Source organism: Dromaius novaehollandiae, chromosome 1, assembly GCF_036370855.1.
Source record: "Dromaius novaehollandiae isolate bDroNov1 chromosome 1, bDroNov1.hap1, whole genome shotgun sequence".
Lineage (NCBI taxonomy): Eukaryota > Metazoa > Chordata > Aves > Casuariiformes > Dromaiidae > Dromaius > Dromaius novaehollandiae.
Genome location: NC_088098.1, coordinates 87,400,962 through 87,414,510, shown reverse-complemented (window position 1 = coordinate 87,414,510; position 13,549 = coordinate 87,400,962). Strand labels below are relative to the sequence as shown.

Genomic DNA, 13,549 nt, shown 5'->3' with positions numbered 1-13,549 from the left:
CCATAGATGTCATGTGAATTTCAAAGCTGTGAGGGGAGCAGTCAAGAAGATTTACTGCCAAGGAATACAGTGTCTAAAACAGCACCAGACATAAGCTTTTGGTCAGATGAACTGCATCTGGGAAGCGTGGCAGGGATGCTGCAGAGGAACATATTCCTTTTGAGAAGGAGGAGACAGGATTTGATTCTTTAAACATTTTTTTAAGCACCCTAATGTCACAGGAGGCAGTATTCATCACGCAAACTCCTCTTTGTGCTTCTCCCTTTCTTTTAGAAGCTATGATTTTATCAGCTCTGATTTTCCAGGTGGTTTGCTCTTCCTTTGGAATCACACATGTAGTGAGAGGGCTGAAAACTTTTAAGGAATTGATATTTCTATGGCTTATCTGAAGCCACTATGTACTTTTCAGTTAAATGCAGTTTCTACCTGTTACTGCTAGCTGCAATATTTTAGTGGTCCAAGAGCAAATAATAAAATAGCAGTCCATCAACCAGATGAATGTGTGCTATATTACAAGAAACTCTTATGTCCTTCATGTACCTTTACAACAGCTCTCCACTCAGGCTAGCAATGTAGCCTCCTGTAAAGTGAGCTACAGTTACTCTTAATGCAAAAATTGCCTACCCATATTTGCAATTCAACCAAGATCTGTGGTGTACAGTACACCAACATCACAGCACCACTGCTGACCTAAATATATACAGTATATTTATGGATTCCATTCCAATCACATAGTATAAAACTATATATATGTGCAATATATGTAAGTACCCAAATGAATGGGCACAGCCCGGAGCCTGGAAGTGCACAGTGGGATGCAGTGCCTACACGCTGCACCAGCCCTACCTCCCCATCCCCATCCCGCCGGAGCTAGCCGGCACTGGCTGTGCACAGACCCCGCGCTCGGAGCAGCCCCGGCGTGCCGGGGACGGGCGGGGCGCTGCCCCTTTAACGCGTGCCGCTGGTGCCTGCTCCTTTAAGGATTAGCCCCACCCCGCCGTGCCCCGTGAGCGTCGCAAGCCCTGGCGGACCCGCGGTAAGGCACTGGGCGGGGGGAGCCCCCCGGGCCGTACCATCCTGCCCTCGCGGCGGGGGGGGTCCTGCCGCCCGGGCTGGTGGCCCGGGAGGGGCTGGCTGGCAGGCGGGCGAGGGCGGGGGCTGCGGCCGCGGGGCTGGCCAGGGGGGCTGCGGCCTTGCCGCCCTGGCGAGGGGGCTGCTCTCCCAGGCCAGGGCGGGGCGAGTCAGGGAGGGGAACCCCCCCGAGACGCCGCCAGGCCGCGGGGCGCCGCTGCCCGGCGGCGGCAGGGCGCGGGGCCTCCTCTGCGTCGGTGCGGGCCGTGCCCGCCGGGCCGCCTTCGGCGGAGCAGGCGCTGTGGCGGCATGCCCCCGAGCCAGGGCCCTGCCCCAGGACCTCCCCGCCGGCAGGGCGGGGGCGGTGCCGCCGGGGAGGGGGGCGGCGGCGCGCCCAGGATGGCCGCGCGGGGGCCGGGGCGCCGGATGCGGGCGCCCCCGGCGGCGCGCGAGGCAGGGCGGCGGCGCTGACGTTCACCGCGGGGCCCGCGCGCGTGTCGCTGTCCCCCGGCGGCAGGTGAGGCCCGGCGGGGGTCGGCGCTGTCGCCGCGTTGCGCCATGGCCATGAGGGATTTGATCGAACCGGAGTGCGGGGGCTCCAACCCCCTCATGAAGCTGGCCGCCCACTTCACCCAGGACAAAGCCTTGCGGCAGGAAGGACTCCAGGGCCCCCTGAGCTGGCCGCCCGGGGCCCCCGGAGCCGTGAGTGCTGTGGGAAGGGGGCGGACGTGGTGCCTGCCCGCAGTGGGGGGTGGTGAGCGCGGGGAAGGGGTGCGCGGGCCCCTGATGAGTGCGGGGCAAGTGGCTGCTGGAGGGACTGTGGGTGCAGGCCCTGCTGCTTTTTTAGGGGGGTATTGAGGCTGTGGTGGACTGTTTGCCTTACTGTTGTGGGAGCTAACCCAGAAAGGAAGGGTTTAGGCAAACATCACTGGGCATATTTCTGCTCCTGCAGCTTCCACATAAGCAGATAGGTAATGCCAAGAAAGTGCTGTCAGCCTAACCTCAAGGAAAAGGAGTATGTGAATTTATCAGGTCTCAGCGTGTGTGTGTGATGGGGGTCAAAGCTGTTGGGGTAATTGTCCTCTATTCCCTGCAGGTATCCAAACCGCTGGGAGTGGCCTCTGAAGATGAGGTAAGAATAGACTGATGTATCTCCTTACTGTTTTTCTTTTCAACACCTCACTTGTTACTTTTTTCCCCTGTTCATTCTTTCCTTCTACCTAGCCCACTTCTTTCTCTCATGCTCCATTACTCTGCCTGTTTTTCTTCTGTAGTATATTCATTCTCTATCTGTCTCTTTGGCAGCTGGTTGGAGAGTTCCTGCAAGAGCAGAATGCCCCTTTACTGTCTCGTGCACCGCAGACTTTTAAGATGGATGACCTGTTGGCTGAGATGCAGGAGATTGAACAGTCAAACTTCCGACAAGCCCCTCAACGAGGTGAGGGACGCTGGATTAGGTGGAGAGCAGGAAAGGATCTCAGTATTTTGGTTAAGCTCCTAGCAGGGTGGTTCCCTTCTATTCACCACTTGTGAGATTGCATCTGGGGGCTGAAATACATGATATAAGAGGAAGGGCTGAGGGAACTGTGTGTGTTCAGCTTGAAGAAGAGGATTCTAAAGGGGAATCCAATTGCTGTCTTCAGCTGCCTAATGGGGAGACAGAGCCAGAGTCTTTGCAGTCATACAGAGCAAAAGGACAAGGAGCAATGGAGACAAGTTGCAAGAAGGGAAACCATCTCTAGATATAAGGAAAAGTATCTTCCCTTGGAGGATGATTCAGCACTGGAACAGGTGCCCAGAGACCAGGGAATCACCATCCTTGGAGATGTTAGAAGTTGCCTGGTCAAGACCCTGAGCAGCCTGATACAACTTTGGAGTTACTGTGCTGTGAGAAGAGAGGTAACTTACAGAGGTCCCTTTCATGTGAAATCTTTCTGTGATTCTGCTCTAACAGACAGAAAGGAACCTGATCAGAGAAGATGAGGGCTATCTGAAGGAGCCTGGGACACTTAAATCGTGTCTATGAGTCTTCCCATCCTCATTTATGTTTTTCTTCCTGTAGCTCCAGGCGTGGCAGCCTTGGCACTGTCTGAAAACTGGACCCAGGAGTTCTTGGCTCAGGCAGATAGTTCTGGTGATGTCTCTTCAGACTACAATGAAGCTGACTGGTCACAGGAGTTTATTGCTGAAGTGACAGGTGAAGACCCTTTTGGAAGTATGGCTGAGCTGTTGCCCAGTCACGTGTTTTTGTACAGTGGAGTTACTGAATGTGAAATAAGAGTAACCGTTTGGGGCCCAAGAAGTCAGTGTTTTCTCTAGCAGTGTGAACGTGAAAAGAAGCTGCTTTGGGATAGCTTCACCAAACTGTTCACTGTCTGGTGTGGGTGCTCCTATTCAGGTGTAAGGGGCTTTTGTTTTTAGCCGGGATTACTTGCAAAACTCAGTGGAAGCAGGCTATTCAAACTGTTTTTTTTTTTTAAACTAATATGATTCAAACTGATGCAAATTCTGTAGGTGGACTGGTACTGCTTCTTCCTGTTTACGTATGTTTCTGACCCATAGGATGAGCTCTGTGTTCCAGTCAAGGTACTAGTTCATCTGAAAAGCCATTTTGCACTGTGTATAGAGCTGCGACCATCTATGACCTAACTTGGAAATAATGAGTAAGATTTAAATAGATGCTATTCTCTCTCCCAGCAGTGTCCACTGTAGAGAGCCTGGTAGACCCATTCATTCACTTTTTCTCTTTATATTCCTGGGAGTAGGTACCATAAGTCTTCAGCACTTGCTAAGGTCTTCAAGAGAGTCTTGATGAAAAGCACTGGAGACTTGTAATGCATTGGTAATTTTCCTGACCTACATTGCATCTCATATAGAGCAACAGAGTAAGTTGTGAAATTGAAGTAAATTATCATAAAGATATTGGCATATCACCACAGTGGCATCTGTCTGAGGAGACTCTCTGAACCCTAGGCTCAATTTTTAGATCCGATAAACAAACAGAAGAAATAAGCATTAACAATCTTTCTTTGAAGCAGTCTTCCCTGCATATGTTAGCTAACTGCATGTAAATTGGAGAGGGCAGAATCTGAAGTTAACCTGAGTGATGTTCTACCCACATTACTCTACTTCCCATTCTTCCCCATGTCCTATGCAGATCCACTGTCTGTGTCTCCTGCCAAGTGGGCAGAAGAATACCTAGAACAGTCAGAGGAGAAATTGTGGCTCGGGGAATCGGAAGACCAGTCACTGGCAGATAAATGGTGAGTTTTTCTTCTCAAGACTAGTTATTACTGCTAGGCACCCAGATGAGTGAAGTATGGATATGTGACAAATCCTGTGTGACATTAATGCTATTGAGTGGTGTAACCAAAATCAACATTCTCAGGCCTTTGGTTTCAGAGAAAGGAAGAAACAATGCTTGGAGATTGAGTTTTTTAAGGGCCCTCAGCTTTTCTATTTTTCTAGTTCCAGGAAGGCATTGCGATTAGGTTAGGCTAGGTGATCTCATGCCTAACATAAAGTGATTTCAGTAGTGAGTTCAGTAACTCTTACTTGAGCAGAACTTGTTTTCCACAGCAGATGCATTTTTAGACTTGTAGATCTCAAATGATAGACTCTACTAATTGTGAACTTTCATCACCTTGTTCTTCCTATTTGACAGACCACATCCAGCCTTTTCTCTGCATATTTCTAGATTCAGCCTTCCAGATATTATTATTTTTCTCTGTGGTAGATTAAAGAACTCTCAACTACTAGAAATCTGCTCTGTATCGGTACTTGTTGACCACAGTCAAGGTTTTCAGTTGAAGAAGCAAAACCAGAGAAAACATGTTGAGTTGTGTGCTCACTCTGAACCCTAAATCCTCTTCAGAGTTTCCGCTTTCCCAAGATATGGTTCCTATTCCATAAGCATGACCTACTTTCTTTGTTCCTAGATGTATGACCTTGTCTTTGGCAGTATTAAAACATGCAATGGTTGATAGCATATTAGCTTGCCAAGTAATTTGGGCTGTTCTGCAGAACTGTGCTGTCATCATAATTGCTTAATTCTGCTGCTGTTTGTGTAATTTGCACAATTAACCTAGTAATAATTTTGAATTTTTGCACATGGATAAAGGTACTTTGGAGACCACTCAGAGTCTTTTGGGAGGGATTGAATCCCTGAATAATATTGTCTGCCGCTTTGTGCAGACCAGCGTTAGTGAAAGAGTTTAGCATGGTCTAGTATCAGACCATCTCTTTCCCTTTTATGGTCTTTGTGAACACAGGTATGAGGAATATCAACCTGAGGATGATCTTAAGAAAATTGCTAGTGATTTCCTTTCTACAGTGGATGATCCCAAGCTCAGCAATTCTGAGGTGAGAAATACCTTGAAGAGGACTGAGCTGAAAGATATCTAGAGTGCGTAAGGGATGTGGGGAATTGAGAAGGGGGAAGACAAAGGAATAAAGCCTCCTGCTGTCCCATGTTTCCCATTTCTTCCCCAATTCCTAGAAGTTGAACCCTACAGTCCCTGTCAGATGTTATCCCTCTCTACAACATGAGCCTGGTGAAGTAGGAAGTCCTCTTTTGGCTTTCTGTGCCTGCTTTGCAGAGAGGAATCCTGTTAGTGAAGAAGAGGCATGGGCAGAGGGATTGTTGGTAAAGCATCTGCCCAGCTCTACCCTTGTTTCATTTCTCTGCCACAGTTCCTAAAGTTTGTTCGCCAGATCGGAGATGGGAGGGTATCGATCGAAGCTAATCAGGTGACCCTCAGAGACCAAGATCAGGCAGAGCAATGGGCAGCTGAGTTTATACAGCAGCAGGTAGGAGCCGAGACCTATGTGCACCCAAGGTGGAAAGTTCTTTGCTGCAGTGCACAATCTGGGAGCTAGGGAGAATGGCAAGTCAAACTCTCACCAATGCTTTACTAATGATTAGCCTGGGGGGAGAGGAGGGGCACAAGACTGCTGGTCTTTTCATAGCAGAGTCTAGCCAGAAGTTGGGAAGGTCTTTGGCAGTGTGAATTTTCTCATCTCACACAGCATCTGGGAGGAAGGGAGAATCCAAAAGAACTCTTCTCCATTGTACAGGCCATCAGTTCTTGCTCATGGGGAGGAGAGGTTATCACAGCCCCTTTTGCTGTTTTGGGATGTGCCCTGAGGTTGCCAGATTCTAAAAGGAAAAGTGTGTTTCTGTTTCCAAACTCCCAGGGGGCATCCGATGCCTGGGTGGATCAGTTTGCGCAATCTGGGAACATGTCAACTCTTGATACGGAATTTGAGCAGGCAAAGACTGCTGTGGAGGTAAAGCTGGAGGAGGAGGAGGGCTGGGATAACAACAGAGAACCCATCATACGGTTACCCCTCTCCTTTGCATGTTGTGAGGAGGGCTAGAAATTCTAAGAGGGTGTTCCCTGGGGTATCTTTAGAGCTCACTTACAGTTTGAGGTACTCTAGTGGCCTTCTGTTCTCCCTTCAGTCAGATGTGGACTTCTGGGACAAACTCCAGGCAGAATGGGAGGAGATGGCCAAGAGAGATGCAGAGGCTCACCCTTGGCTCTCTGATTATGAAGACCTAAGCTCCTCTTCATATGACAAGGTAATAGAGAACAAGGTCTCCTAGCCCTGTGATGGGCTACCCTGAAGAGGCTGGCAAGCTCTTTGCCTCCCAGGTGAGTTCCTCAGACCCCAAATGCTGCTAGGATTCTTCCTCACGCTGACTTTTTGCAGTTGTTTGCTCCCTCAGCCTGGATCAGCCAGGGCTTCAATAAGTACTGTTCTTGTGCTCCTGTGCAGAAGTGGTCTAGTTCTTGTCCCACACCAGACATCAGTTAATGCCAGGATTCCTTGGAATGAGCAGACTAATTGTCTGTACTGCCTACCCCAAACCAGAGCTGATAGGGCCCACACCAGATGTTCAGGCACTATTGGAACTTATTCCACATCTGGTAGAGTCGCAGGTTGGGGGGATTTTTCAGCACAGAGCAGGCAGGAAGAAGAGCCATTGTTCTGCAGCAGGCTCCCAGCTAGCAGAGTGGATGAGGTGCTGGCTTCTCTGCAGCTTGAGTGTTTCTGGTGGGACCAGACCAGACTGAGGTGTGCCCTAGACAGTGCTTCTCTTTCTAAGCCTGTCCCCTCATATTAGCTCCCTGCTTGTCTTTCCTGCCAGGGTTACCAGTTTGAAGAAGATAATCCCATGAGAGATCACCCTGAGGCATTTGAAGAAGGACGGAAGCGCTTGGAGGAAGGAGACCTCCCCAATGCTGTCCTGCTGTTTGAGGCTGCAGTGCAACAGAAGCCAGATCATATGGAGGTGAGTGGGAACAAAGCTGTTGGGCCTGGGCCAGTTATCTTGCTACTTGGTTCTTTTTCCTGTGTGGTGTCAGGATGTGTGCAGAAAACTCACTTCAGTGTTAGGAGCTATGTAGGTTGTATAGAAACATCTCAGTTTTCTGTGGCTCTGAGTATGTAGCTGATGTTTGTCAGTTCCAAGGAAGACCGTGGGGAAGAAATTTTATGCCTTAGGTCAGATTCAGAAAGCACAAAGCCTTCTGGACCAAAGTCGGGTAAATTCTTTGGACCAGAAGAGACTACGTGTGGATCCGAGATAAGGAGTGTTCCTATTTTTAGTTGCTTCTCTGGAAGTCTTTATTGGCATTGTTGATGTAGGGGTGCTTTTGGTGGTGATGATGACTGTTTTTAATATCTATATTAAAGACTAATTCTAAACAGTTCGTAAGATGTGGGGTCCTGGTTAACATCCTCTCCTGGTATATGGAGGATCTACCCAAAAGGGTTGAGAGAGATGGCTTGGGTGTCTTCACTGTCATCTTGTCAAGCTATGGACCAGGGAGTATAATTTTGATGTTGAGAAGAGGGTTTCAGCTTCTAATTCAGTGAATAATTACTTACATAAAGCAGTTCAGCTTCTGTAGGAGGGGTTTCAAAATGGAATAGTCTGTGTGCCTTTCTCCAGAGGCAGAAGACATGGATATCATTCTCAGGAGGAAGAAGAGGAATGCAAACCTGCCTGTGTTGCCCACTTCTGGAGTGCTTGCTTCAGGGAGCCAGGGATGCTGAATTCTCAGAGTGTGTCTGATTCAAGCTCTGCTATTTGTATATAATGGGAAATACCTAGTTTGTTAATCCTGACACTTAGATTTGAGTTTGACCTCTCAGAACAGAGGTTCTTGGCATATGAGGATACAGTCATCTGACTTTCTAGGGTTCTTGGGGGGGAAGTGGCAAGTGAGCGGGAGTTTTGAAGATCTACTTTAGCTTTAAAGCGTTCGAAAGATGTTACTAACACTTCTTGAGAATCTGGCCCTCTTTTCTCATAGGCTCTGAGGGCTGCAGGCTGAGCATAATAGAGAGGTAGTTTAAATTTTAGGGGAAGAAATCTTGGGCCACTTCTAGCTAGCTATATAGAAAGTCTTTTGAATTCTTCTGCTGTGACTCTGCAGAAAGCAAAGGAGAAGTGCTCTTCATAGTCAAGACTTTGCAGATGATACAGTGATTATATAGACTTGTACAATTTCTTGCTGTGAAAGAAATATGATAGTTTCTTTGGTTCAGATCACAACTTTACCTTTAATCTCAGTTCTTCTGCCCTCAGAACACTGCGGTTATCACTGGTCAGCTCTGTGTTGGAGCTAGTTGCAAAGCGAGGCCTTAGAGATTTGAGGCAGTAGATCACCTCTCTGCCTTGTGTTGGCTCATGCAGGCTACTGCAGTATGTCTGGGTCTTTGCTAACGATACAATTTCCTTCCATAAGACAATGGATACTGCATTTTACATGACTTAAATTCAGGAAGCAGCTACTTCATGCTGACAGTCCAGCCAACTATTCTGTCAATTTTTGAGCATGCAGTGAGGTTATCAACATAAGGTGAATGGGTGCTTACTTCAGATTTAGTGCCTTACTTAAATATTCATTATGTCAGCGGCCTGGAGATGGAAGTGGTTTTAATGTATGGGTGTGGTGATGATCGATGATTCAGTCAAACAGTGCTTCTGCTTTCAAGTCTCACAGTTGCTTCCCCAAGTAACTTCCCCAAGATCATCGCTTGCTGGTGCACCACTGCATGAGCATATATAGCTGCCTGCCTTGGGGGGTTTCCTTACTATCAGCACTGCTGCTAGGCTGTTTTACTCTTATAAAGTTGGAGGTCTGCTTTTCCCTCCTTCCTCTGTGATTTGGCCATAGTTAGATGCTCAAGGTGGAGCTTCTATGGCTACCAGGGTGAACTGCCAACAGTTGGTTTATGATAAGTCTCTAGGCTGTCATTCACCTCTCCTATTCACTAAAATAACCTCAGTTTTATTGGCCTTGAGAGCCTATGGACCGTAAAGCCTGCATGTCTCTCTAGGGAAACTTGAGGACATCTACAACTGGTGTGTATGCTTGACTTGTATATATTTGGTCTCTGTGTGGGAATGCTCCCATCATGTGTGGGATAGTATGGCAGATTTAATCTGTGTGCCTGTGATTGGTTGGCTGATCTTTTTCTCTGGATCTGAAGAAGTCTGACTTGGTGCATCTTTCTCTCCTCCAGGCCTGGCAATATCTGGGAACGACCCAAGCAGAGAATGAACAGGAGCTTTTGGCAATCAGTGCCCTCAGACAGTGAGTATTGCAGAAGGTCCTCTGAGCAGTGCTCATTGTTTTGTGCATAATGCTATAAGGATCAGCTGGCTAGTGTGATGTGCTCTGTCTTGATTGTGTTACCTCCTGTATCTGAATGTCTCCCATCCCGACTTAATACTGTAGTCACTTTTCTTTCTTTGGCCTGCAGGTGCTTGGAGCTGCAGCCTGGGAACCTCACCGCACTGATGGCATTAGCAGTCAGCTTCACCAACGAGTCCTTGCAGAAGCAGGCATGTGAGACCCTGCGAGACTGGCTACGCAATAAACCAGCCTATGCCCACCTGCTGGAGAAGGAACCAGAGGGGAGTGTCTTGGGGACAAACCTTGGGCCTCCCAAGCGTGTGCTGGGTTCCCTGTTGTCTGAGTGAGTTAGGGGTATAAATTTCAGCCTTTAGCTGAAAGTCTTCTTCAAGGGCCAGGACTTGGCCGGGCAGGAGCAGAGCGGGCAACCCAAGGTCAGCTTACTCCACAGTGCACAAATACCCTTGTTCTGTGCTTCCCTAGCTCACTTTTCTTGGAGGTGAAAGAGCTGTTCTTGGCAGCTGTGCGCAGCAACCCCTCGGCTGTGGATCCTGATGTTCAGTGTGGCCTGGGTGTCCTTTTCAACCTGAGCGGCGAGTACGAGAAGGCTGTGGATTGCTTCAGTGCCGCACTCAGTGTGCGCCCCAATGTAAGAAAGGGCAGAGCAGAGTGCTGTGGTGGGATGCCTGGATGTTTATGAGTGAAGGTCAGGGTGGAGGTGCTGCTTTTCTGAGGAATATATCTTTTGGATCTAAGTCAGGTACATCGGGAAGGGAGGGTTGGTTTGGAGCTTAGAGATCAGTTTGTCTCAGTCCCTCTCTCTGCCACTTCCTCCAGGACCATCTTCTGTGGAACAAGCTTGGTGCCACCCTGGCCAATGGGAATAGGAGTGAGGAAGCTGTGGCTGCATATCGCCGGGCACTGGAGCTCCAGCCAGGATACATCCGGTCTCGCTACAACTTGGGCATCAGCTGCATCAACTTAGGTGCCCATCGGTGAGTCAGGGGTGGGCAGGTCTGCTGTAGGCCGTAAGCATGCATGCGTTTGTGGGAGAGAGACTGCAGTACGTTACTGGGGCAGTGCTGTGCTGCATGCAGCCTTCCCTTGGCATTGGAGAGCAGAGAGAGCACGTCTGTTTGAGGACTCTGCCCTGAGAAAAAAGTGTCAGGCAATAGTAGTTAGAGCAGGGAGCATCTGGACTTTGGTTTCCATTAAGAGAGAAAAGGGGGGATCTCTGACAAGTACTTGGGAAGGGAGGAGAAGGTAGTTCAGGAGGAAATGGGGAAGGAAGTACAGGATGTACCATCTTTTCCAGTAAGAAAGTGTGTGTTCTCTGTTGACAGTGAGGCTGTGGAGCACTTCTTAGAGGCTTTGTATATGCAGCAGAAGAGCCGAGGCCCACGTGGGCAGCAAGGTGCTATGTCTGACAACATCTGGAGCACCCTCCGCATGGCCCTCTCCATGCTGGGGCAGAGTGATCTGTATGGGGCAGCTGATGCCCATGATCTTCCCACACTCCTTCAGGCATTTGGCCTCCAGCAGTGACTCTGGGATGGGCTCCCCTGCGAGTGCAGGACTGGCCCAGCCCAGCAGTGACCTTCCCTAGGGAGAAAATGTTCACTAGGGTTCACACATATCTTCGCTTTGGTAGGACAGATCATTGGCAACCATTTTTTTGAAGGACCTCCTGTTGAAGAGTACAGCTTCCACTACCCATCTGTTGTGGCCTGAGGATCTCCGAGCTGTTCACGTTATCACCTCTATGGCTGACTGACCCTCTGCTGGTAGGCAGATGATTGAAGTGAGGAAATGGCAACCCCCAGTCCCCTTGCCAGACTGTGCATTTGTAGTCATGCTCAGCATGGCTTTGAAACCTTACAATAACCTTCAGAGACTGCCTGCTGGACATGTCATGAATGCAGGTTGCTTTGGTGGGGTGGGATTGCCATTTGATGAAAGGGTGACAAATTCTGGATTTTGAGCGTGCTTCCTCCATGTATGTGAGTGCACGTATGTATATGTGAGTTGCTAGGGCAAGCTGGGAGCAGCAGCTCCCTCTTCTGGGTACTAGTGACTTTACGGTACAGCCACACATTAGTTTGAGTGTTTTGGTGAGTCTTTTCAGAGCAGAGCACTGTACTCATGCTAGGAGCATGGGTGGGAGCCCTTAGACTATAGGGGTAAAAGGAGATCCCAGAGTTCAGACTTGAGGGACTCTGATGTGAATAAGAGTCTAAAATGTAAAACCCTCTCTCAGAAGGGGAGAGAGGGTCAAGTCTTAATTTTCACACGATCATCTGTCATTGTTTCTCCTTTGTGCAAAAGTTCTCCATCCTGCTTGTAATTGAATCTTGTTAATTATAAATATCTGTATATGATTCTGTTGGGGAAAATGTTTTTTTAATTGTAAAGTATTTTGTATAATATAAAGGGGTGGAAAATTAAAATTGCCAAAATGATATCTCTCTCTGTGATCTGTTGGAGCTGCATACAGTGGGTAATTAGATCTCTGGAGGTATAATCCCACTGGAATTCAAGAATTGGGTCAGCATCCCCTTCTGTTTCTGTCTCCCCTTTCCGCACAGGTTTTGTTTTATTGATAGTTCCCATGCAAATGAAGTTTTCAATGAGGGAAGCAGTGTTTAAAGCATATTGGCTCTTTAAAGAACCTGGAGCAGGCAACAAACACTTATCCTTCCTCTTCCACCAGGCACCTGTTTCCTCATACCACTGCCTCACAGGCTTGTTTTTCTCAGTGTATCCTCTCTCCACCATAACAATCAGGAGCAGAAAGTGTGGACAGGGAGCTGTTCTTGCTGTGTGTTTTCTGATCCCCTAGCTCTACCTGTGCCTGTCAGCCTGTGACAGCAGCATGGCACCAAAATCTACATGCACTGTTTTGGAATTGCTATAATGCACACAAAACAAAATGTTGCTTTCTGCTACCCAGAAGGCAGGAAAATGGTGTTTCTGCCCCCCCCCCCCCCCATACGCTGTGCTCTTGGGCAAGGATGTTTCCCTTGCTTTTGCTTTCTACTGGCCTCCACTGTTCTGCCAGATTCTTCTGTGCCTGATAAACGATAATGTCAGGGCCTTTGCAGTTCCTTGCTTCCTGTCCAGGTGTTTTTCTCCCTTCCCTAAATTCTTCCTGGTTCCCATAAAGGTGGTTCTGTATCCAGCTCTCTGCTCTGTTCCTCTCACCAAGAATTTTCTCTGCTTGCCTTCTTGCTTCACACTCCCACTATCACAGCTTTGCCTTCACTTCTCTCACCCCCAGGCACCATTTAATGCTTCTATCCTCCATGAACCCTAGTTGTCTCAGTTTCCCTCGCTATTTGGCTGAGTCTCTTTACCTTGTGTTTGGTGTCCTTCCCTATCACATATCCCCTCCTGTCCCTGGAGCTAGAGTGGTTGTCACCACTTGTTCTCTTTCCCTGTAAATCATTCTCATTTTTTCTGCTCCCTCCTGCCTTAAATCATCTCACTTCTCGCCAGTCGCTGCTTCTAGCCCCCTGGCTAGCATGATAGACCCTGACCTATGGACAGGGCTTCTACAACAATACTTACACTAACAATGAGGAAGAGAGATCATAGTAATGGTCCTTGAGCTGTGGTTTCTCTCCCTTTAGTATTTGTGCCATTGCTGAGGTCTGCCCTTGACCTGGACACCACTCCCTCTTACTCCTCCCAGGGGTGAGTGAAGGATAAGAGGTTGAGTTGCCTCAGTCTGGACTGTGTCTGACTGTATCCTGCTAAGACTCAATCTTTTGGACAGGATGTTGGTTAGCAGCTGGCTGATCTCATCTGTGCTCAGGTATCAGTTC

The 13,549-nt window shown here is 48.5% G+C and overlaps 1 protein-coding gene across 3 annotated transcripts; it reads left to right on the top strand.

The window, feature by feature from the left end:
- Positions 1-973: 973 nt before the first annotated feature.
- Positions 974-12,184, top strand: PEX5 (peroxisomal biogenesis factor 5). 3 transcript variants are annotated; one of them, XM_026113302.2, is made up of 16 exons: positions 974-1,036; positions 1,589-1,773; positions 2,168-2,203; positions 2,377-2,509; positions 3,134-3,268; positions 4,229-4,334; positions 5,343-5,433; positions 5,764-5,880; positions 6,268-6,360; positions 6,536-6,655; positions 7,226-7,369; positions 9,613-9,683; positions 9,853-10,068; positions 10,209-10,374; positions 10,563-10,720; positions 11,069-12,184. In XM_026113302.2, the coding sequence occupies exons 2-16, from the start codon at positions 1,630-1,632 to the stop codon at positions 11,268-11,270; spliced, it is 1,932 nt and encodes a 643-aa protein (XP_025969087.1). In that variant the 5' UTR covers positions 974-1,036; positions 1,589-1,629; the 3' UTR covers positions 11,271-12,184. The 3 variants fall into 3 exon arrangements, with proteins under 3 accessions (XP_025969087.1, XP_064375137.1, XP_064375146.1); XM_064519067.1 differs by lacking the exon at positions 974-1,036 and having other exon boundaries at positions 1,457-1,773; XM_064519076.1 differs by lacking the exons at positions 974-1,036; positions 5,764-5,880 and having other exon boundaries at positions 1,457-1,773.
- The last annotated feature ends 1,365 nt before the right edge of the window (positions 12,185-13,549 follow it).

Excerpts from the sequence above, each read along its gene's own strand:
- PEX5 (XM_026113302.2), top strand. The coding sequence starts at position 1,630 with ATGGCCATGAGGGATTTGATCGAACCGGAGTGCGGGGGCTCCAACCCC. Across the intron at positions 3,269-4,228 it reads GTTTATTGCTGAAGTGACAG|ATCCACTGTCTGTGTCTCCT; the intron begins GTGAAGACCCTT and ends TGTCCTATGCAG. Across the intron at positions 4,335-5,342 it reads CAGTCACTGGCAGATAAATG|GTATGAGGAATATCAACCTG; the intron begins GTGAGTTTTTCT and ends TTGTGAACACAG.